This window comes from Myxocyprinus asiaticus, chromosome 3 (assembly GCF_019703515.2).
Source record: "Myxocyprinus asiaticus isolate MX2 ecotype Aquarium Trade chromosome 3, UBuf_Myxa_2, whole genome shotgun sequence".
In the NCBI taxonomy this organism is placed as follows: domain Eukaryota; kingdom Metazoa; phylum Chordata; class Actinopteri; order Cypriniformes; family Catostomidae; genus Myxocyprinus; species Myxocyprinus asiaticus.
Window position 1 is genome coordinate 28,663,063 of NC_059346.1, and position 26,659 is coordinate 28,689,721.

The window sequence follows — 26,659 nt, forward strand, 5'->3', positions numbered from 1 at the left end:
ATTTTGCTATGATTCCTTAAATGTTATTTAATTATTTATTCATTTGTTTTTAGGTTTTAACAGTTTAAAGTGGTGTCTCCTTCAAAATAAGTTTTAGAAACTCAGTATATTTGATGAGATTTAATTTGTGGTAATACTTATATACATGGGGATGTTGAATTCTTTGTAGATTCATGTTAGTGGGATCAGTGGAATATTGCTGGTGTTCTCCATTCTTCAGTTCATCATCTCCATCTGCATCTCAGCATTTGCCTGCAAAGTCACCTGCAACAGAGACACTACAGTTGTCAATGTTTTACTAAACCAGGTAACCAATTTACCAAGTGGTGAAGAATGTACCTTGACCATTACCAGCTGGGTAGCAGGCAGTTTTATCCCAGTTATTCTGGTATCCCACAGTTTTAGGAAATAGGTATATTTACTTTTTTATTATTATCCAATGGAGAAAACTATGTGAAAAAGTATTGTGACCACACTTTAAAAAAAAAAAAAGGTATTTTTAAAGTTCAAATCCGTCACTGGGTACCTTTGTTTTGGTTACATATTGTAGCCTTAAGGAGACAAAAAGGTATGTTTTTATTTTTTTAATTTTGTTAATTTTTTTCAGAGGATATATAAATGTACCTTTAAAGGTAAACAATAGGTCCATATGGCACAGTTATGTATTTAAAACAAGCTTTTAATTTTAACTAGAGGTACAAAAAAAGGTCTTATTTAGGGTACCACCCAAGTGATGGCCCTCGTTCCTTAAATGGTACAATTTTTTTCTGAGAGTGCATGCTAAATTTTAGTTGAATAGTACAATGCCAGAGCATAAGTATAAGTGCAGAACAACAGAGTAAGGACATTTTTAAAGTGCATTCATATATTAGGTAATTATGATTTATTTTTGGTAGTTAACACCTGAAAGAAGTGTCATTTTCATCCAATTTTAAAGATTGTGATGGATTCCACTGTTCAGGTTGGAAAGTCATACCACAAATAAGGGACAGTGAGTGTAAAGGCTACAGGAAATACCCTTGTATGCTGCTGTGATGGCACCATAAATCAGGCTGAGGGAAGACAAGGTAGGAGCCTGAGGTAGTACTGATGTGACATCTGAAACAGAAAGGAGAGTGGTCTCAGTGGAATGTCCACATTTGAAGCCAGATTCATCGACTTCTAGCAGGTCATTATGTGGATCATTCCAGGATTATTCTCAGGAAAGGAAGGAGAGAGACAGGTCTTAGTTAACTACTGTCTAGGGTTAGTTGTGTGCATGTTGTTGTTGTTGTTTTTTTTTTTTTGTTTTTTTTTTTTGCGAAACACAGAACGAAAAATATTTATAAATACCCCAGTCCATCTTTTTTTAAAGGTGCACTTTGTAATTTTTGCCTTATTAAAATTGTTTTACATCTAAAGAACTGAATTGCAATTTTAAAACATACTTACAAAATCATGACCACTCACATTAGATGAAGACTTAAAAGTCATATCAGTTACCTTATAAAAGCTGTTTTATTTTACAAAGGGAGGGTCCCCTCATGGGGGCTGCCATGTTGAGATCACATGACCAGCCAAATACTACTGGCTTAATCTTAACTTTTGCATTCAACAGATGCTGCATCGAGGCACCTAGGTGTCAGTGTAGGTCCACAATGCATAAAATAATAATAATAATAAATTACTGAGTGCACCTTTAATGTAATGTCAGTTATTAGTGACTCACTTTATAGCTTAAAAAGGACCCATACTAATGTGATAAAACCACTCACTAACCTTCTCTGTGCAAAGCTATCAAAACTCCTGTCATGACTGTGTAAAACTATCACAGGATATGCACAAAGATACCAGAAATGGATGTAACTTAACCGTCCGCAAAGTTCTTTTTGGAGCTCCACTAGCAGGAATTACATTGGTAACACATATCCAAAAGAACATGAAAATTTCCTTTTCATTTTTTGTTAAAGATAATATAATAGTAATAGTCTTATGGCTTGTGACTCTTAATTGAATTAAAAGTGCTTATGTTGAGTTTCTTGTGAACTAACTAATGAAACATGTCTGTCACTCCACAGAGACCCGATTCACAGTGAGGAGATCTTACAGTCCAAATGTTGCGAAGAATTCATTTCTTATACTGTAGCTTGTGACAACCAAAGTTTTTTTTTTTTTTTCAAAGTCTTTCCTGTTGTTAGGGGCATCTGAATTTATTTACATTTTTATGTTATGATTGTTGGTAAACTGAAAAATTTCCATGTGAGATTTGTAAATATGGAGAAAAAGGATATGCTTCTATCCAATACTCTTTGTTCAAGCCCCAACTATATGTCGTTTATTTTTATTCTCAAATGTCTGGTAGGGACCAAAGGTTGCATTCTTTGACAAAGACTCTGAATGAGCTGAGTATATCCTGAACATGTATGTTTATTGTGTGTCTGTTATCCAAATGAGTCCACAGGTTCTTCATTCTTAGAATTAATCCACAACACAAAATAAATTAAAAATGGCTGATGAAAGTGATGTACTTTGGTTCTAAAATATTTTTTTATTTTTTTTATTTTTTTGCAGTGTACATTGCAGATGACTAACTTTGTCCAAATACATCATTTTTAAACAGTGGCAATGCTATATTATTGCGTTCAAGTAAAAATATTTTTTTTAAGGTTAATGATGGACAAAAAAATAAAAAATACAAATAATAAAACAGAAGACAATATGTCTCTTAATGTCTTAATTATTAATGTCTTATACTGTATATCCTGTCAGTGTGTACCAATAAACTGATGCTATTTCCATTTCTAAGACTTGTATCTTGACTTGTATCTTGTAACGTGTTAAATAAATAAATTATTGTAACCAGTGTAAAAATATAACCACAGAAAACTAAGGTTGATGTGATCTGAATTAAAAAAAGACAAAATACCTGAGAATTAAGGCACATACAGCTCCTGGAAATTTTGACAAAACAATATAAATATTTATTGATTAAATTGATTAAATGAGAAGAACAGTCATTTTGTCCAATATTAATACCATAATTGGTCTTGTCTTCTCTAGCCGTAGGTGAGATCATGAAAATGAGCCTACATGACTCAGTAGACATTCATCAATGCATCCATAAAACTATTGCAAAAGCCTATATCATTTTTAAGACAAAGCAAAAAAAAAAAAAAAAGCTTTGTGTAGAAATAGTTATTTTGTGCTCAACAGAATCAATGTAAACAAACAACAATTAGGGCATAACCATATAAAAATGGAACAAATGTATTTCAGACTTAGTGTTAACAAACAAAAGTATACATTCAGTACAAATCAGGCCTATTTGTATAGCAATGTGAAAATTGAAAATTGAAAACAATGTATGAGTTAATTAAATTAAAAATGCATCACCTCAAATATATAAACATTCAAACGAATTTAAGGATGGAGAAATTTAAATGGGAAATTTAAATGTGAAAATTAATTATATACACTGGATTTTTAACACTGATTGATTCAGTACAGATATTTCCAGACAGGCAACTTTTATTCATACACTGCAAGACCTCAAAGTTATCATTTATTTATATGTGATACGCGTGTCGGCAATGTCTGTGCTCATTTTATTTTTGAGAAACTGTGTCAAGCCTTATGCTTTGGCAGGCACTTTTTGTGTCATCCAGACAACACTATAAACAGTAAATGTTTTTGAGCAGGGTTTTAGAGCAAAGATTTTGAGCACATTTGAGAAAAAGAAAATTCTATGCAGCACTTATAGATTTATAAAAAGCAACAACATTTTGTTCCATGGTAAACCCACTATTACCTCAGTGTTCTGAAACTAGAATATTCAGCTGTCATTGTCCTGATGAAATGAATGATTAGGCCTGCTTGGGGTTTCAGCTAAAGAAAGACCTGCTAAGTGCAGTCAGAGAGCTTCAAACTTACACAATTGCATGTTAACTAATATTTTATCAGTAAACTCAAACTGTGTAGCTGATGCTTTTTCTTAGTTTCAGTTTAACACGATGAGATATTCTACTCTTTAACACTAGTAGATCAAGACAACGGACACATTAGGCTATCACTTCACATAGATAAACTTCCTGCATAAAGTGGGCACCTCCTTAATAGTTCTTCAGCTGAGTCCACCTGAGCATACACTATCAGAACTTTTAAACAACAACTTCAACAAACCACATTTCACTTCAGGTACTAATTACTTTGTGTATAAATTCACTTCTTCACTTTTTTTTTTAGTGATATATTCTCTTGATAGATATTTTTTCTTGGTAAGTGGTAAGTACATTTCTCTTGAGTGTTGTATTGGCACGAAAGAAAAAACAATCATCTGTAAATGATTATTATGATCTTTTACAAAAAATGACTGCTGATATTTATACTATTTACTGTTGTGCCTTGGAACTAAAACTCATTTTAAAGCTATAATTTTGTCATTTAAGTTTTTTTACACAACCAAGGCTACAAAATACCAACAATGTGACCTCTGATCATTAAGAAAAAAGGAAGAACTCGAAAAAATACTGTTTAAATGGATTTGAACTGTCTGCTATATGCAAGCCTATACGAGCAGATTTATTTGTCTAACAGCATTTTCAGCTGTAGGCTACTATCCTTTGTTGCGTTATAACATTGCTTTAGTAACTATGCCTTTTTTTTAAAGCATAAGAAGTTTTTTTCAATAAGCATATAATTGTGAACCATTAAAATCTTTAGATGTTCTCAAGTAAGGTGTTAATAAATCTCTAGGCATGGCTATATTTAGATTTATATATTTATAGTGCAATTGCATTAAAGATTTTGCATTTCTCAGTTTATGGTCACTTCTATGTTCCAGCTATTTTTGTGTAAAAAACACTTACACTAACATGCTTACAGGTGAAGATCACAACTTTTTCAAGAATGTCCAACAAGGTCATATCAACCGACAACTCTACAGTTGTTATCCGAATAAATCCACAGGTGGAGAGTGTTGTTATTTCTGATGATGGACAAGAAGAAAAAGAACCATATCACAATACAGTTTTTAAAGGATTCCTTAAAATACAACCAAAGCCACTGGGGGTATGTATTTTTCATAATGTACGTGAACATATGATTTTCATTCAAATCCATTCAGTATTTTTAATTTCTTTAAGATCTGCAGGAAAATGGAATGCAAATTCAGACGTTCTGTTATGTATCCTTATGTTCATACATGTGCGTTGGTCTGTGTGTTTATTTATGTGGATCTGCAGCACTGTGAGATGAGAAACACACACATTTACACAGTCATAAACAAGCTACAGAAAACAAAGCATGAGTGTTCTGTTTTAATGCTGCTGGTTAGCATAAACAAGAAACCAGTTTTAAATGCCATGTTTTGGCACACCAAACGGTAACACTTTAAAACAAGGTTACATGGTAACACTTTTACCTACATGGTAACACTTTATAATAATGGTCCGTCATTAATAGGTAACTATGCAGGAATTAATGCAGGATTAATGAGTAGTACTACATTAACACTTTAGTTACTACTATTAACTAATATGGAAACATGATTAACCAGTCAGCAAGTCATAGTGAACTGATGACTGAGGTATTTCACTGTTAGGTAATAAATAATTACTGAATTTGATTTTCCTCATTAAGAACTATCAATTAACTATGGCTAACATAAAATAACTACTAATTAATTACTAATCAAAATATTAACATGTGTCTAAAATGTGAATGATTATGTTTTTATTGTGAACATAATCATGAAATGCACCTTCAGAGAAACATGCGCCTCACGTGTTCTTTGCTGGAATTAATTTATGAACATAACAGCTCTTTAAATCATGGCTACAGTGTCTGGTAGAGTATCATAATCAGCTTACAGGTGTATGTGCCCAACACGTGTATTCCTTGGGATATCTCTTCTGTTTATTACAAATTATTAACTTCAGCAGGTCTGATATTGCTGGAGGTCTTTTTAAAATAGTTTTGGTAACCCATAAGTAATGAGTCAAGTGTTACCACTTAAACATGAATGTATTACTAATTATTTTAAAGTGAGGGTCATGGTAACGCATTATTAATTAATGAATACACACTTGATTATACATTATTTTTTACAATTAATTTTTTATTCATAGATACTGTAGGTTAATCTTAAAAGAATTGCTTAATTTTATGTGAAGTGCATTTTCTTTTCCTGAGTAACTTAATGGATCCGATAAAAAAAAAAAAAAAAAAAAAAAAAAAAAGAATGCGTGTCACATCCATAAAGCTTCTAATCCAGTCAGTATTGGCCATATGCAACGCTCGCGCTGAAACTGAAAGAAGAGCGAGTGCGATTTTGCTCCGTCGATCCGCCTGTATGTGGTAAACTTTAACATAAGTTCTGTTCTGTTTAGACCGAACATAGGCAAAGGAGGAAACATGTAAAATTAATTTCATAAAAACTGTATGTATTCACAGAGTGGGCTCTCTAGGGCGGACGTACACATGTAGAATCGGCCTCATGCTGCATGACGGTTTTCTCTCCGTTTTCTGTTGAAGTCTTGTGGAGATCAACACACATGACACATGATTTTGACTTTATGTTAAGAGATAATACTTAAAAAATATATAGTAACCGTGAGCACCAGCAATTAAAAGCATTATCCTGCTAAAGGTTTGTAGCCTAAGCATTTATGTTCAATTATTTCAATGATTCATAAGATTAAATGATTAAATGCCAGAAAAATATGTTTTGAATGTCTGTGAATGTTAACTATCTGTTTGATTAAATGAAAAAAATGTAGGAACAAACACTTGAGTATTCATTACTAACTGAAAAGTAACATCTCAGTCACTATTAATGGTTTATAATGTGTTTTCACTTTAGAATAATGGTCCAAATGACCTTTAACTCCCAAGGAAGGAAACAATAAGATCTCATTAATTAATCATGAGTTACTATGGCCCTCATTTTAGAATAATGGTCCAGAACATTAGTAATTCCTTCATACTTACGTGGTAACACTTGACTCGTTACTTATGAGTTACCAGAATTATTTAAAAAAAGACCTTCAACAATATCAAACATGCAGAAGTTAATATTTTTTAAGGTAAGGTAAGGTAAGCTGACTATGATCATGGCCGTAACCACCATAGACATTGAGTGGGACATGTCCACCCCCAATATTCATTCAGTAGTTAGTATGTTAATGTAATCTTGTGTTGAAGCAGTAAACGTATTTGGCTTGCTGTCCGTATACTGGAGGGCTCGGAGCTCGAGACTCTATATGCAGCTTTGAGGAAAGCGAAAGGTTAGTTAAGAATACAACTTTATTACGTTTGTCATGGCAGGGCACTGCTGCGGCAGTATTGAGCACGAGCGGGCGCTGCAGCCCATTATCTGGTGGGGCACTGTGGCTGCAGTTTCAAATAGGGCACACATAGTTTATCACATTTAGGCACACCTTATTGTGTGTCGGGCTCATTTAGACCATGAGCAAAGGAAATGCCAATGCCATGGTTAAAGGGAAAAGCTAAAAGGCTCTTAAGACTATTGCACCAACACTACACTCGAACAGGAGAGCTCATACTGTGTTTTGGACGGGAGGGCCCACACTGCGATTCGAACAGGAGAGCCTGTTAACAATGCGCTGAGGTTCACACTGCATTCGAACGGGAGAGCCCACACTGCAATTCGATGGGAAAGCCTGCAAAGCATTCGAACGGGAGGGCCCACACTACATTCGAATGGTGGGTGGCGCAGAGTAAAGAACTTTGCTGAATAGCAGTTTGATGGGTATACATTTATGAGCTGTGCCCCTCGAGTCTTAATAAGAGGAAACAGGAAACATGATTGCGGTGTTGTGGGAGATTTAGTGGCAGGGCCTGAAAGGTTCCACAGTTGTGGCACCTGGAAAAACACATTTGCGCTGCTTTGCGTTGTGGTGGAAGTTTGTCGCATGGTCTGAAGGCTACCGCAGTTGCGGCACCTGTACACCACATTTGCGCTGCTTTGCGGTGGGAGTTTGTAGCATGGTCCGGAGGACACCGCAGTTGCGGCACCTGTACACCACATTTGCGCTGCTTTGTGGTGTCGTGGGGGTTTGTTGCATGGCCCAAAAGACGCCACAGTTGTGGCACGTGGGCAGCACATTGCAGCTTAGGGATGTTTTGAGCCGAAGGCAGAAGCACCGCACTTGTGCTTTCTTAACTAAAATGGTTGCCATCTTTTGCTCCTCGTTAGTTAATGGTGAAGTCTTGGAAAGACACCTAGATAGAGAAAGTGAGATGTAAACCTGCGTACAATCCAGTGACAGGAATTTAAATGGGCTCTTGCTGAGATCTGCTGGAAGTAATATTGGTGAGACCCTGTGGAAGGCACAATTTCAGGCGTTGCTGTAGAAAATAAAAAATAATCATATTTAGGTGAAACTTTAGAAAAAATGTGCTAGGGAATACAGTACATCTTCATAAACAATGTGAAAAATGTAGCATAAAATGATCTGAGAAATAAGAGCTTTGGCTCTGTACTGCATACAGATATTCATGGTCTTGCAATCATCATTGAAGTATTCACTTTAGGCCATTCGCTCTTTGGAAGTATAACTGTCACCTTCAGTACAATATACTTCTTGCATAGGAAATGCATCACAGAGCAATAGGTGTGAATTATCTAGGAATGCATTGAGTTGCAGCTCTGCACTGCATACAGAAATGCAGGAGATATGTGCTGGGAAATACAGTACATCTTAATAAACAATGTGAAAAACAGCATAAAATGATCTGAGAAATAAGAGCTTTGGCTCTGTACTGCATGCAGATACGCAGGAGAAATGGACTTGCAATCATTATTGAAGGATACAGTTGTGGTCATTCGCTCCTTAGGAGTATGACTGCCCCCTGCTGTACAATATACGTCAATATATGTCAATAATGCTAAGAGGAAGCGAGACATGTTGCGGAATGATTATGAATGAGTTGGAACGCGGTGCATGATCCGCCTCTTGCAGAGCCAAATTCGGCTCGTGTCTGTTCGGACAGAGTCCGTGTATAACTGCGGTGTGCTGTGGAATGGTCAGAGCCAGTGCTGCGCGGCAGCGAGCTTGCGTTAAAATGTCTGCGTTGGTTTGAAAATAATTTGTCATTAGATTATAGGTCGATTTAATGTAATCTTGTGCTGAAGCAGTAAACGTATTTGGCTTGCTGTCCGTATACTGGAGGGCTCGGAGCTCGAGACTCTATATGCAGCTTTGAGGGAAACGAAAAGTTGGTTAAGAATACAACTTTATTACGTTTGTCATGGCAGGGCACTGCTGCGGCAGTATCAAAATGCGAAAGGAGTGATGCTGTGGCATAATTGAGAGTATGCAGGCAATGCTGCAGCAGTATCAAGCGTGGGCGGGTGCTGCAGCACATTATCTGGTGGGGCAATGTGGCTGCATTATCAAATAGGGCACACATAGTTTATCACATTTAGGCACACCTCAAATCAAATCAAATCAAATCACTTTATTGTCACACAGCCATATACACAAGTGCAATGGTGTGTGAAATTCTTGGGTGCAGTTCCAATCAACATAGCAGTCGTGACAGTGATGAGACATATACCAATTTACAATAACATCAAATTAACACAACACAATTTAAACATCTGTTATACACATAATTACACTCAACAATATACAAATAATAACATACACTGTACAGTATACAATACGCTGTTTTTTGTTTGTTTGTTTTTTTACTATATAGATACATATTATTCAATAAAAATTAAAAATAAAAATATATATAAAAAATATATATATATATATAGAATGTACAGTATTGTACTGTACTGACATTCAGGCTATCGGTTGATAAGTCAAATCAAATCAAATCAAATCAAATCAAATCACTTTATTGTCACACAGCCATATACACAAGTGCAATGGTGTGTGAAATTCTTGGGTGCAGTTCCGATCAACATAGCAGTCGTGACAGTGATGAGACATATACCAATTTACAATAACATCAAATTAACACAACGCAATTTAAACATCTGTTATACATAATTAAACTCAACTTAAAACATCAAATTAACACAACACAATTTAAACATCTGTTATACATAATTACACTCAACTTAAAACATCAAATTAACACAACACAATTTAAACATCTGTTATACATAATTACACAACTTAAAACATCAAATTAACACAACACAATTTAAACATCTGTTATACACATAATTACACTCAACAATATACAAATAATAACATACACTGTACAGTATACAATATGCTGTTTTAGTTTTTTTTTGTTTTTTACTATATAGATACACATTATTCAATAAAAATTAAAATATATATGAAAAAAGTATATATATATATATATATATATATATATATATATATATATATATATATATATATATGAGAATGTACAGTATTGTACTGTATTGACATTCAGGCTGTCGGTTGATAGTCAGTTGTTAAGAGAGACATAATATAATAACAGTAATATAATTTATGACAGTCCGGTGTGAGATAAAAGAGTAATAAAGTGCAGGGCTGATGTATTTTGATCGTGGGAGATCAAGAGTTCAGAAGTCTGATTGCTTGGGGGAAGAAGCTATCATGGAGTCGGCTGGTGCGGGTCCTGATGCTGCGATACCGCCTACCTGATGGTAGCAGTGAGAACAGCCCATGGCTCGGGTGGCTGGAGTCTCTGATGATCCTCCGAGCTTTTTTCACACAGCGCCTTGTATATATTTCCTGGAGGGAGGGAAGCTCACCTCCGATGATGTGTCTGGCAGTTCGCACCACCCTTTGCAGTGCTTTGCGGTTGTGGGCGGTGCTATTGCCGTACCAGGCGCAGAAACAGCCAGTCAGGATGCTCTCCACAGTGCAGGTGTAGAACCGTGTGAGGATGTGGCGGTTCATTCCAAACTTCCTCAGCCGTCTCAGGAAGAAGAGGCGCTGATGAGCCTTCTTCACAACGACTTCAGTGTGGACAGACCATGTGAGTTCCTCAGTGATGTGGACACCCAGGAACTTGAAGCTGCTGACTCTCTCCACTGGTGCTCCATTGATGGTGATTGGACTGTGTTCTCTGTCTTTTCTTCTGAAGTCCACCACAAGCTCCTTTGTCTTACTGACGTTGAGGGAGAGGTTGTGCTCCTGACACCAGTGTGTCAGAGTGTGCACCTCCTCTCTGTAGGCTGTTTCATCATTGTCAGTGATCAGACCTACCACTGTCGTGTCATCAGCAAACTTAATGATGGCATTGGAGTTATGTGTTGCCACACAGTCATGTGTGTACAGGGAATACAGTAGTGGGCTGAGAACACAGCCCTGCGGGGCTCCAGTGTTGAGGGTCAGTGATGAGGAGATGTTGCTGCCTATTCTAACCACCTGGCGTCTGCTTGACAGGAAGTCCAGGATCCAGCTGCACAGTGAGCTGTTTAAGCCCAGAGCCCGGAGTTTCTCATCTAGCTTGGAGGGCACTATGGTGTTGAATGCTGAGCTGTAGTCTACAAACAACATTCTCACATAAGTGTTCTTTTTTTCCAGGTGGGAGAGAGCAGTGTGTATTGTAGATGCAATGGCATCATCAGTGGAACGGTTGTTGCGGTATGCAAACTGCAGCGGGTCAAGATTGAGTGGTAATACAGAGCAGATGTAATCTCTGATTAATCTCTCAAAACACTTGCTGATGATGGGGGTCAGAGCAACAGGACGCCAGTCATTTAAACAAGTTATTTTCGATTGTTTTGGAACAGGCACAATGGTGGATGTTTTAAAGCATGTGGGGACTACAGACAAAGAGAGGGAAAGGTTGAAAATGTCCGTAAAAACACCAGCCAGCTGGTTCGCGCACGCTCTGATGACGCGGCCCGGAATGCCGTCTGGACCCGCGGCTTTGCGGATATTCACCCGTCGGAAGGATCGGGTTACATCCGCTACAGAGACGGAGAGTGAACTAACCTCTGTAGCTTCGGCCGTGAGAGCTCTCTCCGCGAGGGCGGTGTTAGTTCCCTCGAAACGAGCATAAAATGTATTTAGCTCATCCAGTAGAGAGGCAGCGGTGTTCATGGCGGAGTTTTTATTCCCTTTAAAGTCCGTGATGATGTTAATTCCCTGCCACATGCTTCTAGAGTTGGTGGTGTTAAACTGTCCTTCAATCTTGCTCCTGTACTGGCGTTTTGCTGTTTTGATAGTTTTTCGGAGGGCATAACTGGCTTGTTTATGCTCCTCCGCGTTCCCGGAATTAAAAGCGGAGGTCCGCACATTAAGTGCCGCGCGAACATCGCTATTGATCCACGGCTTCTGATTCGGATAGATTCGCACAGTTCTGGTCGGAATCACTTCCTCTACACACGTTCTGATGAAACACATTACGCTATCAGCGTAAAGCTCGATGTCGTCATCAGAGGCGGATCGGAACATCTCCCAGTCCGTGCGATCAAAACAGTCTTGTAGCGTAGAGTCTGATTGGTCCGACCAGCATTGGATCGTTCTGAGGGTGGGTGCTTCCTGTTTCAATTTCTGCCTGTAAGCGGGCAGAAGCAGAATGGAAGAGTGGTCCGATTTGCCAAATGGTGGGCGGGGGAGGGATTTGTAGCCATCCCGGAACGGAGAGTAGCAATGATCCAAAACCCGGTCCCCTCGTGTGTTGAAACTAATGTGCTGGTGAAGTCAGTTGTTAAGAGAGAACATAATATAATAATAATAATATAATTTATGACAGTCCGGTGTGAGATAAAAGAGTAATAAAGTGCAGGGCTGATGTATTTTGATCGTGGGAGATCAAGAGTTCAGAAGTCTGATTGCTTGGGGGAAGAAGCTATCATGGAGTCGGCTGGTGCGGGTCCTGATGCTGCGATACCGCCTACCTGATGGTAGCAGTGAGAACAGCCCATGGCTCGGGTGGCTGGAGTCTCTGATGATCCTCCGAGCTTTTTTCACACAGCGCCTTGTATATATTTCCTGGAGGGAGGGAAGCTCACCTCCGATGATGTGTCTGGCAGTTCACACCACCCTTTGCAGTGCTTGCGGTTGTGGGCGGTGCTATTGCCATACCAGGCGGAGATACAGCCAGTCAGGATGCTCTCCACAGTGCAGGTGTAGAACCGTGTGAGGATGTGGCGGTTCATTCCAAACTTCCTCAGCCATCTCAGGAAGAAGAGGCGCTGATGAGCCTTCTTCACAACGACTTCAGTGTGGACGGACCATGTGAGTTCCTCAGTGATGTTGACACCCAGGAACTTGAAGCTGCTGACTCTCTCCACTGGTGCTCCATTGATGGTGATGGGACTGTGTTCTCTGCCTTTTCTTCTGAAGTCCACCACAAGCTCCTTTGTCTTACTGACGTTGAGGGAGAGGTTGTGCTCCTGACACCAGTGTGTCAGAGTGTGCAACTCCTCTCTGTAGGCTGTTTCATCATTGTCAGTGATCAGACCTACCACCATCATGTCATCAGCAAACTTAATGATGGCATTGGAGCTATGTGTTGCCACACAGTCATGTGTGTACAAGGAATACAGTAGTGGGCTGAGAACACAGCCCTGCGGGGCTCCAGTGTTGAGGGTTAGTGATGAGGAGATGTTGCTGCCTATTCTAACCACCTGGCATCTGCTTGACAGGAAGTCCAGGATCCAGCTGCAAGCCCAGAGCCCAGAGTTTCTCATCTAGCTTGGAGGGCACTATGGTGTTGAATGCTGAGCTGTAGTCTACAAACAACATTCTCACATAAGTGTTCTTTTTTTCCTGGTGGGAGAGAGCAGTGTGTATTGTAGATGCAATGGCATCATCAGTGGAGCGGTTGTTGCGGTAAGCAAACTGCAGCGGGTCAAGATTGAGTGGCAATACAGAGCAGATGTAATCTCTGATTAGTCTCTCAAAACATTTGCTGATGATGGGGGTCAGAGCAACAGGACGCCAGTCATTTAAACAAGTTATTTTTGATTGTTTTGGAACAGGCACAATGGTGGATGTTTTAAAGCATGTGGGGACTACAGACAAAGAGAGGGAAAGGTTGAAAATGTCCATAAAAACACCAGCCAGCTGGTTCGCGCACGCTGTGATGACGTGGCCCGGAATGCCACCTGGGCCCGTGGCTTTGCGGATATTCACCCGTCGGAAGGATCGGGTTACATCCGCTACAGAGACGGAGAGTGAACTAACCTCTGTAGCTTCAGCCGCGAGAGCTCTCTCCGCGAGGGCGGTGTTATTTCCCTCGAAACAGCAGAGTTTTTATTCCCTTTAAAGTCCGTGATGATGTTAATTCCCTGCCACATGCTTCTAGAGTTGGTGGTGTTAAACTGTCCTTCAATCTTGCTCCTGTACTGGCGTTTTGCTGTTTTGATAGTTTTTCGGAGGGCATAACTGGCTTGTTTATGCTCCTCCGTGTTCCCGGAATTAAAAGCAGAGGTCCGCACATTAAGTGCTGCACAAACATCGCTATTGATCCATGGCTTCTGATTCGGATAGATTCGTACAGTTCTGGTCGGAATCACTTCCTCTACGCACGTTCTGATGAAACACATTACGCTATCAGCGTAAAGCTCAATGTCATCATCAGAGGCGGACCGGAACATCTCCCAGTCCGTGCGATCAAAACAGTCTTGTAGCATAGGATCTGACTGGTCCGACCAGCACTGGATCGTTCTGAGGGTGGGTGCTTCCTGTTTCAATTTCTGCCTGTAAGCGGGCAGAAGCAGAATGGAAGAGTGGTCCGATTTGCCAAATGGTGGGCGGGGGAAGGATTTGTAGCCATCCCGGAACGGAGAGTAGCAATGATCCAAAACCCGGTCCCCTCGTGTGTTGAAACTAATGTGCTGGTGATATTTTGTGCGACTGATTTTAAACTGGCTTTATTAAAGTCCCCGGTCACAATGAACGCGGCCTCAGGGTGCGCGGTTTCCTGCTCACTTATAATCCCATACAGTTCCTTGAGTGCCAGGTCTGAGTCGGCTTGTGGGGGAATGTACACAGCAGTGATAATGACCGCTGTGAATTCCCTCGGTAGCCAGAATGGTCAACACAGAAGCATAAGAAATTCCAGATCAGGAGAGCAGAAAGACTTGATGGAATGTACGTTCCTCTGATCACACCAGGATTTGTTGATCATAAAACATACACCACCACCTCTGCTTTTACCTGAGAGGTCTTTCGCTCTGTCCGCTCGGTGCTCGGAGAACCCCACGGGTTCAATGGCTGAGTCTGGAATCTCCGCAGACATCCAAGTTTCCGTAAGGCAGATAATGCAGCAGTCCCTTGTATCTCGTTGGAAAGAGATCCGCGCTTTCAGCTCACAGAGCTTGTTATCCAGAGACTGAACATTTGCCAGTAGAATAGTGGGTAGCGGGGGTCGATTTGCGTGGCGTCTTACTCTGATGAAAACGCCGGCTCTGTTTCCCCTTTTCCTCCTGCGTTTCCGCGGCCGTGCTGCCCAGACAAAGGGCTCTGCTTGCGTGTTTGTAAACAGCGGGTCGGCATTGAGGAATGTGAAGTCCGGTTTTCGGTGTGAGATCGCTGAACCAATGTCCAAAAGTGTTTGTCTGTCGTAGACAATAAGGCAGACAACATCCAAGACAAAACACATAAGAATTGTGAACAAAACAAACAAAACATTGCTATGTTGTGTCGGAGCTCGCAACGCAGCAGCCATACTCGGCGCCATCTTGAGTCCTACCTATTGTATGTCGGGCTCATTTAGACCTATTGTATGTCGGGCTCATTTAGACCATGAGCAAAGGAAATGCCAATGCCACGGTTAACGGGAAAAGCTAAAAGGCTCTTAAGATTACTGCACCAGGAGAGCTCATACTGCGTTTCGGACGGGAGAGCCCAAGGAATGAATGACGTGAAATCTCACACTACATTCGAATGGGAGATCCCACCCTGTGATTCGAATGGGAGAGCATGCATTGAGGTTGAACGGGAGGGCCCACGCTGCAATTCAAACGGGAGAGCCTGCGACCAATGCGCTGAGGTTCACACTGCATTCGAACAGGAGAGCCCACACTGCAATTCTATGGGAAAGCCTGCAAAGCGTTCGAACGGGAGGGCCCACACTGCATTCAAATGGTGGGTGGCGCAGAGTAAAGAACCTTGCTGAATAGCGGTTTGATGGGTATACATTTATGAGCTGTGCCCCTCGAGTCTTAATAAGAGAAAACATAAGAGGAAACAGGAAACATGATTGCGGTGTTGTGGGAGATTTAGTGGCAGGGCCTGAAAGGTTCTGCAGTTGCAGCACCTGGAAAAACACATTTGCACTGCTTTGCGGATACGCAGGAGAAATGGACTTGCAATCATTACTGAGGGATACAGTTGTGGTCATTCGCTCCTTAGGAGTATGACTGCCCCCTGCTGTACAATATACGTCAATATATGTCCGTTCGCGGAGACAGGCACAATTTGAGACAATATATATATATCCGTCTGGGTCTGTTCGTGGGGAAAAGGGCAGGGCCGAATGCCGGAAAGACTCTAATGTCAGGAGAGTTGTCACAGGAAGCAGGTAAGCAGCGGCTTATACCAGCCCGTGGGCTGTGATTTGTCAGAGTAAAATTAACATGCTCCTCCCGAACCTCTGTTAATTAACTCCATTAGTATTGGTCTACTGATATGGACTTTTTCCATGGCTAATTATTACGTTATTAAATTCGGTCTCCATAAATCCTGAATATGTGGTTACATCCTTGACCATGATACTCTACCAGACACTGTAGCCTTGATTTAGCAACCTGTTACATTCATAAATAATTCCCACAAAGAACCCATGCATGATCTCATTCACAATAAAAACATAATCATTCACATTTTACACACATGTTAATGTTTTGATTAGTAATTAATTAGTAGTTATTTTAAAATAGCCATAGTTAGTTAATAGTTCTCAGTGAGGCAGATCAAATTCAGTAATTATTGATTACCTAACAGTGAACTACCTCAGTCATCAGTTCACTATGACTTACTGACTGGTTAATTATGCTTCCATATTAGTTAATAGTAGTAACTAAAGTGTTAATGTAGTAGTACTCATTTGTCCTGCATTAATTCCTGCATAGTTACCTATTAATGATGGACCATTATTATAAAGTGTTACCAGTTACATTAGTTAATGCATGAGGTATCATGAACTAATAAAGAGCAATATTTATTAACAGCATTTATTAATCTTTGTTAATGTTAATGACAACACAATTGATGATAACATGTCGATGATAACACAACTGTTAATTGTTAGTTCATGTTAGTTTATAATGCATTAACTAATGTTAAATGTATTAGTAAATGTTGAAATGAACATTAACCAAAAATAACAAATGCTGTAAAAGTATTGTTCAATGTTATTCATGTTAACTATTGTAGTTAACTAATGTTAACAAATGGAACCTTATCGTAAAGTGTTACCCAACAATATAAGATTACATTCCACATCAGCAGCTGCTTTTTTTAGACTCCAAATGCTAACATGAATCTGACCTGTATCTGCCTTCTATAGATTGTACAGATAATGATTGGAGTAACAATCTTCTTATATGGCATTGTACTCAACGATAGCTATCTTGATAGAATTTCTGTCTACAGTGTCATAACCCGCTGGACATCCCTCACTGTAAGTGCTAATTAACTTGTTGCTTTATGCTCTTAATAAAAAATTCAGTATGAAGTTATGTTTAACAAATTATCTGTTTCTTCCATAGTACATCACTGCTGGTTCTCTGTCTGTTGCAGCAGAACATAAACTTCATTTGTGTCTGGTGCGTACATGCAACTCGCAGTTTTTAATCACGTTATAGATGTTCCTTTGTGTATATCCCACCCTATTATTCAGGTTACTTACATTCAAATTAAATTTACAAAATAAATGCCTCATGTCCAACTTTTTTTAAATATGTTTTTAAACAAAACAGAATGTCAAGTGCATTGTACACTGGTAAAGCAAAATTTTTCAACAAATAGCCAACCTCATTCATGTATTCTGTGCATACAGAACATTAGCATACAGGTAACAGTATAACATAGTGAATTCCTTTGAAACGGTAGCAGTAGTTTTATGTTAGTGTGTAATTTTTAACATATCTATAGAGGTACTGCTTGGAAGGGGGAAGCTTTTCCTGGCTGTCACTGAACACTCTGCTTCATTGGTGTATTACTGCTTACTGTAAAATTGTAAATATATTTGCGGCACCGTTTGAAGTTCCTGATATGCCACACCCGAACCCTCTGGAGACACTTCAGACATCTTTTAAAGGAATCTCAAATATCCTATTTATGTACTCAAGAAACATCAAGATAGATTTCTATGGTATGTTTATCAGAGAACTGAAAGGGTGTCTCCAAAGGAGCTCCAGATGGTTCCACCATTGTGACATGTGAGGAACCTCAAATGGTGCCTTGAGTATCTTTACATTTTTACAGTGACAGACTCACTACTGGTTCAGTTTAGTGCATATTTACTATCAAGTAATTTTACTAGGCTCAAATTTGAATCAGCTGCTTTTTCTCAGACATCAATCTCAACTTTCTTAGCACAATAAGTTCCCTATCTGTCACTCACTCGAAGTTGTGTCGATGTAGTGACACTAGAGGTCGCCCTTGGGAGCCCCAAACACCTCTGATCTTTGAGATCCAATGGGAATAGGAGAGTGGAAATTGCATGCCACTCCCCCGGACATACGGGTATAAAAGGAGCTGGCTTGCAATCACTCATTCAGATTTTTTCTTCGGTGCAGAGCAGTTGTGTTTCAGCGAGTTGAATTCCTCCGCTGATCCATTCACATCGAAAGCGTTTGGATTTATGGCTCATTACAGCGGTTTCTCCCCCTCTTGCACCGGTGGTGTGCAGAGAACGCTTCAGCAGCTAAAAGAGTATATTCTTCATAATAAAAGAGTATATTTTCCTACTAAAAGTGTGGCACAGACCGAGCGTCTTTTTAAAGATGCCTTTCCGTTTGTGTATAATTTCTGGTTGCGGTCGCTATCTCTCCGCTTCTGATGGCCACAATCGCTGTCTCACGTGCTTGGGCGCTGCCCACGTGGAGACATGTCCTCATTGCAAGAACATGACCATGGCAGTGTTGCGATCGCAGCTTTCCTTTGTTAGAGGGAAAGTCACCCCAGTGGCTCCCCGCCTCGGTCCTTCTACCTATGGGTATGAGGCCGCGGCGGTTAGCACTGGGGGTGATTTTGGGACCTCAATGGGAGACCTCCCATTCCCCAGTATGCTTGTGTGCCCCGGTCGAGTTCTGGGATGAGACTACCGGCTCATCTCAGGGCGAGTTCGCGATCTCATTTGGGGCTCACGAAGAGGATGAGCTCTCGATCACAGCATCGGAGAGCAGGCTCATCCAGTCTGATGCCGAGGACTTGACTGGCCTCTCACCTTCGGGTGCGGTCGCCCAGTCGCAGGCTGACGCAGAGCTGGTGGCCATGCTTGCCCGGGTGGCTGCAAGCGTCGGGCTGGAGTGGAACCCTCCACTCCCCCCTGAACCCTTGTGGCTCAACGATTGGTTCCTGGGCTCAGAGCGCCGCTCACAGCATGCCTGGAGATGCATGATGAACTTACAAGATCGTTGTGGGCACCTTTCACTGCCCGGACCTGATTTATGGGCTCCTCCGCTCTCACTACCCTCGATGGTGGGGCTGTCAGGGGGTACTCAGCGATTCCCCAGGTGGATAAGGCGGTTGCGGTGCACTTGTGCCCGCAAAACGCTGGCACCTGGCAGAACCGTCAGAGACACCCATCCAGGGCCTGTAGGCTTATGTCGTCACTGGCGACTAAGGCCTATGGTGCCACTGGACAGGCCGCCTCCACCCTGCACGCCATGGCTCTCCGGCAAGTGCACCAAGCCAAGGCAATGAGAGAGCTGCACGAGGGTAGTTCTGACCCGAGATTGATGCAGGAGCTGCACTCGGCGACTGATATCGCCCTCCGGGCGACGAAGGTCACAGCGTGGTCTCTCGGGCAGGGATCTGTCTGTTATCATGACAACCGGCCACCGCACAATTATGGCAGGCCTGGCGCTCCGGAGGCGGGCCCCCCACATGCCCAGCTGTAGCAAAATTGCACCTACGCCAGGACAGTTGCAACAGGCCATGAGGACGATTTCCCTCCTCCTTCATCCCGGACTGGTCCTATGGTGGGTATACGGAGGCAGGTAAGTGCTTCGATGTCCCCAGACTCAGCATGGCCATGAGTTCGGGGCTCAAGCCCCCCCCCACGTGGTGCCTCAGGATCCGCCCCGTCGTGAGGCCCCACCCACCGGTACGTGGCTGACCAGGACTGTCCGACTCGGCTACACGATTCAGTTCGCCAGGCGTCCGCCCAGGTTCAACAGCATCCGCTTCACCTCAGTGATGGGCGAGAACGCCGCTGCCTTGTGTGCGGAGATCGCGTCCCTTCTATGGAAGGACACGATAGAGCCTGTCCCTCCTGCTGAGATGAAGGGGTTTTACAACCCCTACTTCATCGTACCAAAGAAAGGTGGTGGGTTGCGGCCAATCTTGGACCTGCGAGTACTGAACAGGGCCTTGCACAGCCTCCCATTCAAGATGCTGATGCAAAAACGCATTTTAGCAAGCGTCCGGCATCAAGATTGGTTCACGGTTTTAGACCTGAAGGACGTGTACTTCCACATCTCGGTTTTACCTCGACACAGGCCCTTCCTGCGGTTTGCTTTCGAGGGCCGTGCGTACCAGTACAAGTTCCTCCCCTTCGGTCTGTCCCTGTCATCTCACGCCTTCATGAAAGTCACAGAGGCAGCCCTTGCCCCGCTAAGGGAAGTGGGCATTCGCATCCTCAACTATCTTGACGACTGGCTGATTCTAGCTCACTCTTGGGATTTGTTGTGTGTACACAGGGACTTGGTGCTCAGCCACCTCAGCTGGCTGGGGTTTCGGGTCAACTGGGAAAAGAGCAAGCTCTCCACGGTTCAGAGCATCTCTTTTCTCAGCATGGAGTTAGACTCAGTCTCTACGATGGAGCGCCTCACGAGCGAGCACGCACAGTCGGTGCTGAACTGTCTGAAGGCGTTCAGGCGGAGAATGGTGGTCCCACTGAAACAATTTCAGAGGCTCCTGGGGCATATGGCGTCCTCAGCGGCAGTCGCACCGCTCAGGTTTGATGCATATGAGACCGCTTCAGTACTGGCTTCAGACTCGAGTCCCGCCACGGGGCACATCACATGGCCATCACGCCGATCTGCCACCGCCTGTTCAGCCCTTGGGCAGACCTTGCATTTCTGCGGGCAGGGGTCCCCTTAGTGCAGGTGTCCAGGCGCATCGTGGTTACAACAGACACCTCCAAGCGTGGCTGGGGCGCCGTGTGCAACAGGCACGCAGTCGCCGGCTCCTGGACAGGGCCACGGCTGTGTTGGCATATCAACTGCCTTGAGTTGCTGGCAGTATTGCTCGCCCTGCGGAGGCTTCGGCCATTGATCCAGGACAAGCACGTGTTGGTCCAGACAGACAACACGGCGACGGTAGCATACATCAACCACCAAGGGCGACCCCTAGTGTCACTACATCGACACAACGTCTCGTTCCCTCCATCAGGGAATGGAGGTTACGAAAGTAACCAGGACGATATTATCATACAATAGTATGTTAGTTAATATATGACTTTATCTCCCTTAAATGCTTTTCTCCCTGTAGGTGAAAGCCTCTCTTGGAATGAATGTGCTCAGTGCCATAACTGCTGGGATAAACATAATTCTGATCTCAATAGATATAACAGTACTGTCTTCAACTGGGCAGCATTGTGTCTACAATGAAAGTGATGCAAATGACTATGACATGCCTATCTGTTTACATTTTGAGGTATTATTCATATTCATATTATTATTATTATTATGTATTATTGTTGTTGTTTCTGTTGCTCTTGTTATAATTAGCATTATACAGTTAGTGCATGGTGCTTGCTATTACTTTTCTAAGTGATCAGATTTATGACCATATATGGGCAGAAAAATCCCATAGACTTACATTCACTGAGCACTTTATTAGGAACACTATGGTCTGATTAGATAACTGCACGAAAAACTAGGTGAACGGGTGTTCCTAATAAAGTGCTCGTTGAGTGTACATTGAAGGAGGGCCCGAGTCATAGGGAGCAGAATATGACAGATACTTGGGGGTGGTCCTTTTTGACTTGGGCCAGTAAGCAATCACCTAGCCAGAAGAAGAAAAAAGAAAAAAACAGAAAATTCTAACATTTGCATAGCAATCTGCTAAAAAGAAAAAAAAAAAAAAAAACTGTATTTTGAGCCTCTGTGTAGCAATGGCATTGTTATTACTATAATAATTATTATTATTTATAGTCATAAAAACAATAACTTTTAACATATAAGAAATTTTGCACTAATTTTGCGTATTAGGAATTTCACTATTAATATTTCATTTAAAGAAAACATTAATATATTAAGTCAGTTAAAGTTTCATTTTTGTACTTTTTTTGAGGATGTTAAATCTTTTGTAGACTCTCAGTCATGCGGTCATCGGAACATTTTTGGTCTTCTCCATCCTTCTGCTCATCATCTCTGTCTGTATCTCAGCATTTGCCTACAAAGCCACCTGCGGCAGTGACTCCAATGAGGACAGTGTTTCACTAAATCAGCAAGTAAATTATTTAGTAGGTGGTGTAATTGCTAAAACCATGGTGACTATTTTATTCCAACAAGCAATATTATTTTAACTAAGGAATAGTTCACCCAAAAATGAAAATGTGATCATTTACTCACCCTCAGGCCATCCAAGATGTATCTGAGTTTCTTTCTTCATCAAAATATTTAGGATTTTTAGGACTTCATTTCAGGCCTCCTCCTTTAAATAATGCAAATGAATGTACTTTTTGACGGTCCAAAATGCATATTTAGGGTGCATCAAAATAATCCCATGACTCCAGTCGACAAATAAAGTTCTTCAGAACCCAAACGATTGATTATTTATTAGAAACAAAACAATACTTATATATTTTTAACTACAAATCTTCACTTCCATACATCTCTGTGATGCGCACTCATGAGAGGGATGACGTAAGTTCGTTATTTTGGAGCGATGCCGTTGCTTTATCTACTTGTGCTTTTTCTTTAGCAGAAATATATAGGCTATATGACAAAGTTTTCGCACATACCTGAATTTGCTGGAAAAACAGCACGGGCACAGCCGATGAATTCAGATATCGACCCTTTGTTTCTTTCAATGGTCTGAAATCCTCATGTAAAATGTTCACTGCACACCCTCCAATATTTAAGAGAATGTAGGGGTGTACTGATATCCAGGTTCAGCGCGATAAGCCAGAGCTTCAATCGCTCATGATCTAGTATAGGCAATCGATGAAAAGTTTTCTTTGGGGTTTCTGAAGGTTGAAGCATCCAGGATACACACACCAAACGACCATTTTGAACAATACACTTATACAAATACAAATCTACAGCAAAGACAATTAAACTTTTGTACAGCACTCCTCTTGTAAACAGTGATGCACTTCCTGCCTCCTCCTCCACGTGTGACCTTACCAACGAGCTTATGTCATTCCTCTCATAAGCGCGTCACAGAGATGTACGGAAGTGAACATTTGTAGTTAAAAAGTATATAAATATTGTATTGTTTCTAAAAATAATCAATCGTTTGGGTTCAGAAGAACTTTATTTGTCGACTGGAGTCATGTGGATTATTTTGATGCACCCTAAATATGCATTTTGGACCGTCAAAAAAATGGAGTACATTCACTTGCATTGCTTAAAGGAGGAGGCCTGAAATGAAATCCTAAAAATCTTAAATTCTGTTTTGATGAAGAAAGAAACTCTTTCTAAGAATATTGGATGGCCTGAGGGTGAGTAAATTATCAGCAATTTTTCATTTTTGGGTGAACTATTCCTTTAAGCAGACATTTCTGTTGCAGCCAAGGCTTTTAGAGAAAGAGACCTCTCCACTGAACAAGCCACAACTTCAAAGATAAAGCTAGCAGAATGAAAACGAATGAGGCAACCACACGATATTTCAGATAAACTGCCTTTTTGTGGTCTAAAACTAGTAAATTCTGCTGAAGTTGTCAGAACTGTTTTAACCTTAAACTTCTTTAGTAGATCTCTTTAGTTTTCAAGTCTGTCTTACTGTTGAAATGTAGTTGTGTTATGTAGAACAGCTTCTGAAACTCCTAATTTTAAAATAAGCAATAACTTGACATGTATCACATGCAGAATGAAAAGAGTATAGCAACTACTGTTTAAGGCAACCAAAACTTGCTGTAAACTACAGCCTGTCTAAAGGGCTTTTCTTTTTATAATTCGTTAAAGACAATATATATAAAATAGTCTTCATAGCCAGGGGTTATAATGTTATAAAAATAATTAAAAGTGCTAATGCTGAGTCTCTTGTAGACTAACTAATGTAAAGTGTCTTACACTCCACAGAGACCCTGAGTCACAGTGAGGAGTTCCTACAGTGCAAAGGTTGCAAAGAATTAATTTCTCATATTGTTACTTATGATTACTCAAGTTTTTTTAATCGTTTTATTCTGATGTTTTAGTCATCTGAACAGAAAAAAAAAAATGTATCAGTAACAACAGAGCAATAACATTTGTATTTGGCCACATGAGATATGGAAATACTGTAAAGGTTTTACTTCTATTGAATATTCTTTGTTCAGTCAAGACCTTATGTACCTTATGTATTTTTACTTCTCAAATGTTTGACATGGACCAAAGGTTGTATTCTTTTACCAAAGTTTGGAATGAGCTGCATAGCCTGTATGTTTAGTCTATAGCGATGATACCACACTGGTGCAGAGTAAATGCCCATAAACACCAAGCAGTTTTTTGACTCCAGTAATGTAATGTCTAATGTTCTGAAGTAAATATGGTAGATATGCAATAATTCTGCTTTTCATGATAGCCAGGCCCTTTTAATTTGATCCTAAAGATAGGTAGACATAACAATGCACAGAATGAGTCCTTAAAGTAGCTAACTGACTGAGCAGGTTTCCTTTACATAGTGGAATAGTATATACATTTTTTGTTACTCTTGTCAAGTCTGTTTAATTTAAAAAAAAACATTAGCTGATGTATTTGAGAACAGATTTTGACAAAATAAAACATGGCATGGCACATGCTACTGTATATGTATGTGATATGGGGTAAAAGTTATGCTTCTATTAAACATCCAGACAATCCATTTGCCCTATGACTGAAGGCATAGTTGGTGTAGGTGTAATTATTGAAGGTTTAATTCTTTTCTGTAGTAATAAAAATTACAATAAAGTCATTATTTATTCACCCCCGTGTTGTTATAAACCCGTACCACTTTCTTTTTCTGTACACAAAGGGAAAATAAATTGTGCTCAGTGATGTCATACAATGACATTTTATGGTGACCACTGTTCTTTTTGGCATTTTCTGATTTGTTCTTTCGTTTTTTGGATTTGCTGTTGTGTTTTATACATTTGTTTTGTATCTGAATTGTTATTTTGTTTTTGGATTTGCCATTGCGTTTTCAGTCTTGTTTTGTTTTGCACTTCATGGCCACCATAGGTTACCAGCACAAGGTCCATGACGATACATTTTGTTGACGCACTGGCACCAACCACAGGAATTATGTCGTAGAGCTAAAAGTTCATCCACCTCCTTGAACTGTATTTGAGATTTACAGTGCATAATAATAATAATAAAATATTTTTTACAGAATAATTTATGTAAGTGCTTTATTAAAAAAGTGAGCAAGAGATTTAGGCAAGACACTTATAATGTTTACTTCCATTATAAGTGCCTTACTCAAACACTGATTTTTAGAAAGTGAGGGCTGAGTAGAAATAATATTTTGTGGTGTCTGATCAACATGATGCAACAAATGCTGTTGACTGAGCTTAACCTATATTGAAAGCAGAACATTCCTTGAAGTTGCATTTAACTCTGCATATCTACAGTTTCTGGGTGAGCAATAACGAGGAACTAAAATATCAGTACTGGTGTGAATGAAAAGGGGGTGGTGATAACCATACAAGTGGTACAGGGATGTTAGGTTGGTGGCAAATATTTACTTACTTAAAATAACACCTCATTTGCAATCTATAAAAAAAACGTAATTCTATCCATCGGTCTGGCAGTCCACACAGCATTGTATTAATTATATGACTGAATTTAAATCAAATTAATCTTGGGATATTGGGATGAAAAAGGAATATTTAACCTTTTTTTAGGCCAAAGAACCCTTGGTGGATAGAGAGGGAGCAGGGACCTTTTTCTGTAAAGCTTCTTATTTTCTGTAAGCTGCTTTGAAACGATATGTGTTGTGAAAAGTGCTATACAAATAAAAATGACTTGACTGTTATATATTGTGCAAAATTGAGTTTCATTTTTAGCCTAGCCTGTAATAACATACATTTAGAACCATATTAATGTACACTCACTGAGCACTTTATTAGGAACACCTGTACACCTACATATTCATGTGATTATCTAATCAGCCAGTCATGTGGCAGCAGCGCAATGCATGAAATCATGCAGATACGGGTCAGGAGCTTCAGTTAAATATAAGGGTGAGTATATCATAAGAGAATATTCATTTGTGTGTGAACTATTCCTTTAATGACATCTATTTTAGTGATATCTGACAGATAATATGGACCTTTTCTGCGTGTTATTTTATAAAACATAAATGACTTACTGCACCTCTAACTCCAATTTATGGTTACACTTGGCAGAGCTCATGTGTTA

The 26,659-nt window shown here is 40.4% G+C and overlaps 2 protein-coding genes across 7 annotated transcripts in view; both read left to right on the forward strand.

Annotated features, from left to right (window-relative positions):
• The window catches only part of LOC127421177 (membrane-spanning 4-domains subfamily A member 4A-like), a 105,460-nt gene that overhangs the window by 12,174 nt on the left and 66,627 nt on the right, over positions 1 to 26,659 (forward strand). For 3 of the 6 annotated variants that reach the window (XM_051664038.1, XM_051664004.1, XM_051664010.1), the window contains 2 exons: positions 170 to 307; positions 2,058 to 2,773. The exons of the other annotated variants lie outside the window; for them this stretch is intronic. In XM_051664038.1, the coding sequence (XP_051519998.1) occupies positions 170 to 307; positions 2,058 to 2,075 (156 nt within the window). In that variant the 3' untranslated portion in view covers positions 2,076 to 2,773. Of the gene's footprint in view, positions 1 to 169; positions 308 to 2,057; positions 2,774 to 26,659 lie in introns of those variants that run through there. 6 annotated transcript variants of the gene reach the window in all.
• On the forward strand, positions 4,048 to 26,241 carry LOC127421171 (membrane-spanning 4-domains subfamily A member 4A-like). Its single transcript, XM_051663990.1, has 7 exons — positions 4,048 to 4,173; positions 4,861 to 5,064; positions 17,449 to 17,562; positions 17,651 to 17,707; positions 21,603 to 21,767; positions 22,426 to 22,566; positions 24,362 to 26,241. The coding sequence occupies exons 2-7, from the start codon at positions 4,885 to 4,887 to the stop codon at positions 24,368 to 24,370; spliced, it is 666 nt and encodes a 221-aa protein (XP_051519950.1). The 5' UTR covers positions 4,048 to 4,173; positions 4,861 to 4,884; the 3' UTR covers positions 24,371 to 26,241.

Excerpts from the sequence above, each read along its gene's own strand:
- LOC127421171 (XM_051663990.1), top strand. The coding sequence starts at position 4,885 with ATGTCCAACAAGGTCATATCAACCGACAACTCTACAGTTGTTATCCGA. Across the intron at positions 5,065-17,448 it reads GGGTATGTATTTTTCATAAT|ATTGTACAGATAATGATTGG; the intron begins GTACGTGAACAT and ends TGCCTTCTATAG. Across the intron at positions 17,708-21,602 it reads ATAAACTTCATTTGTGTCTG|GTGAAAGCCTCTCTTGGAAT; the intron begins GTGCGTACATGC and ends TTCTCCCTGTAG.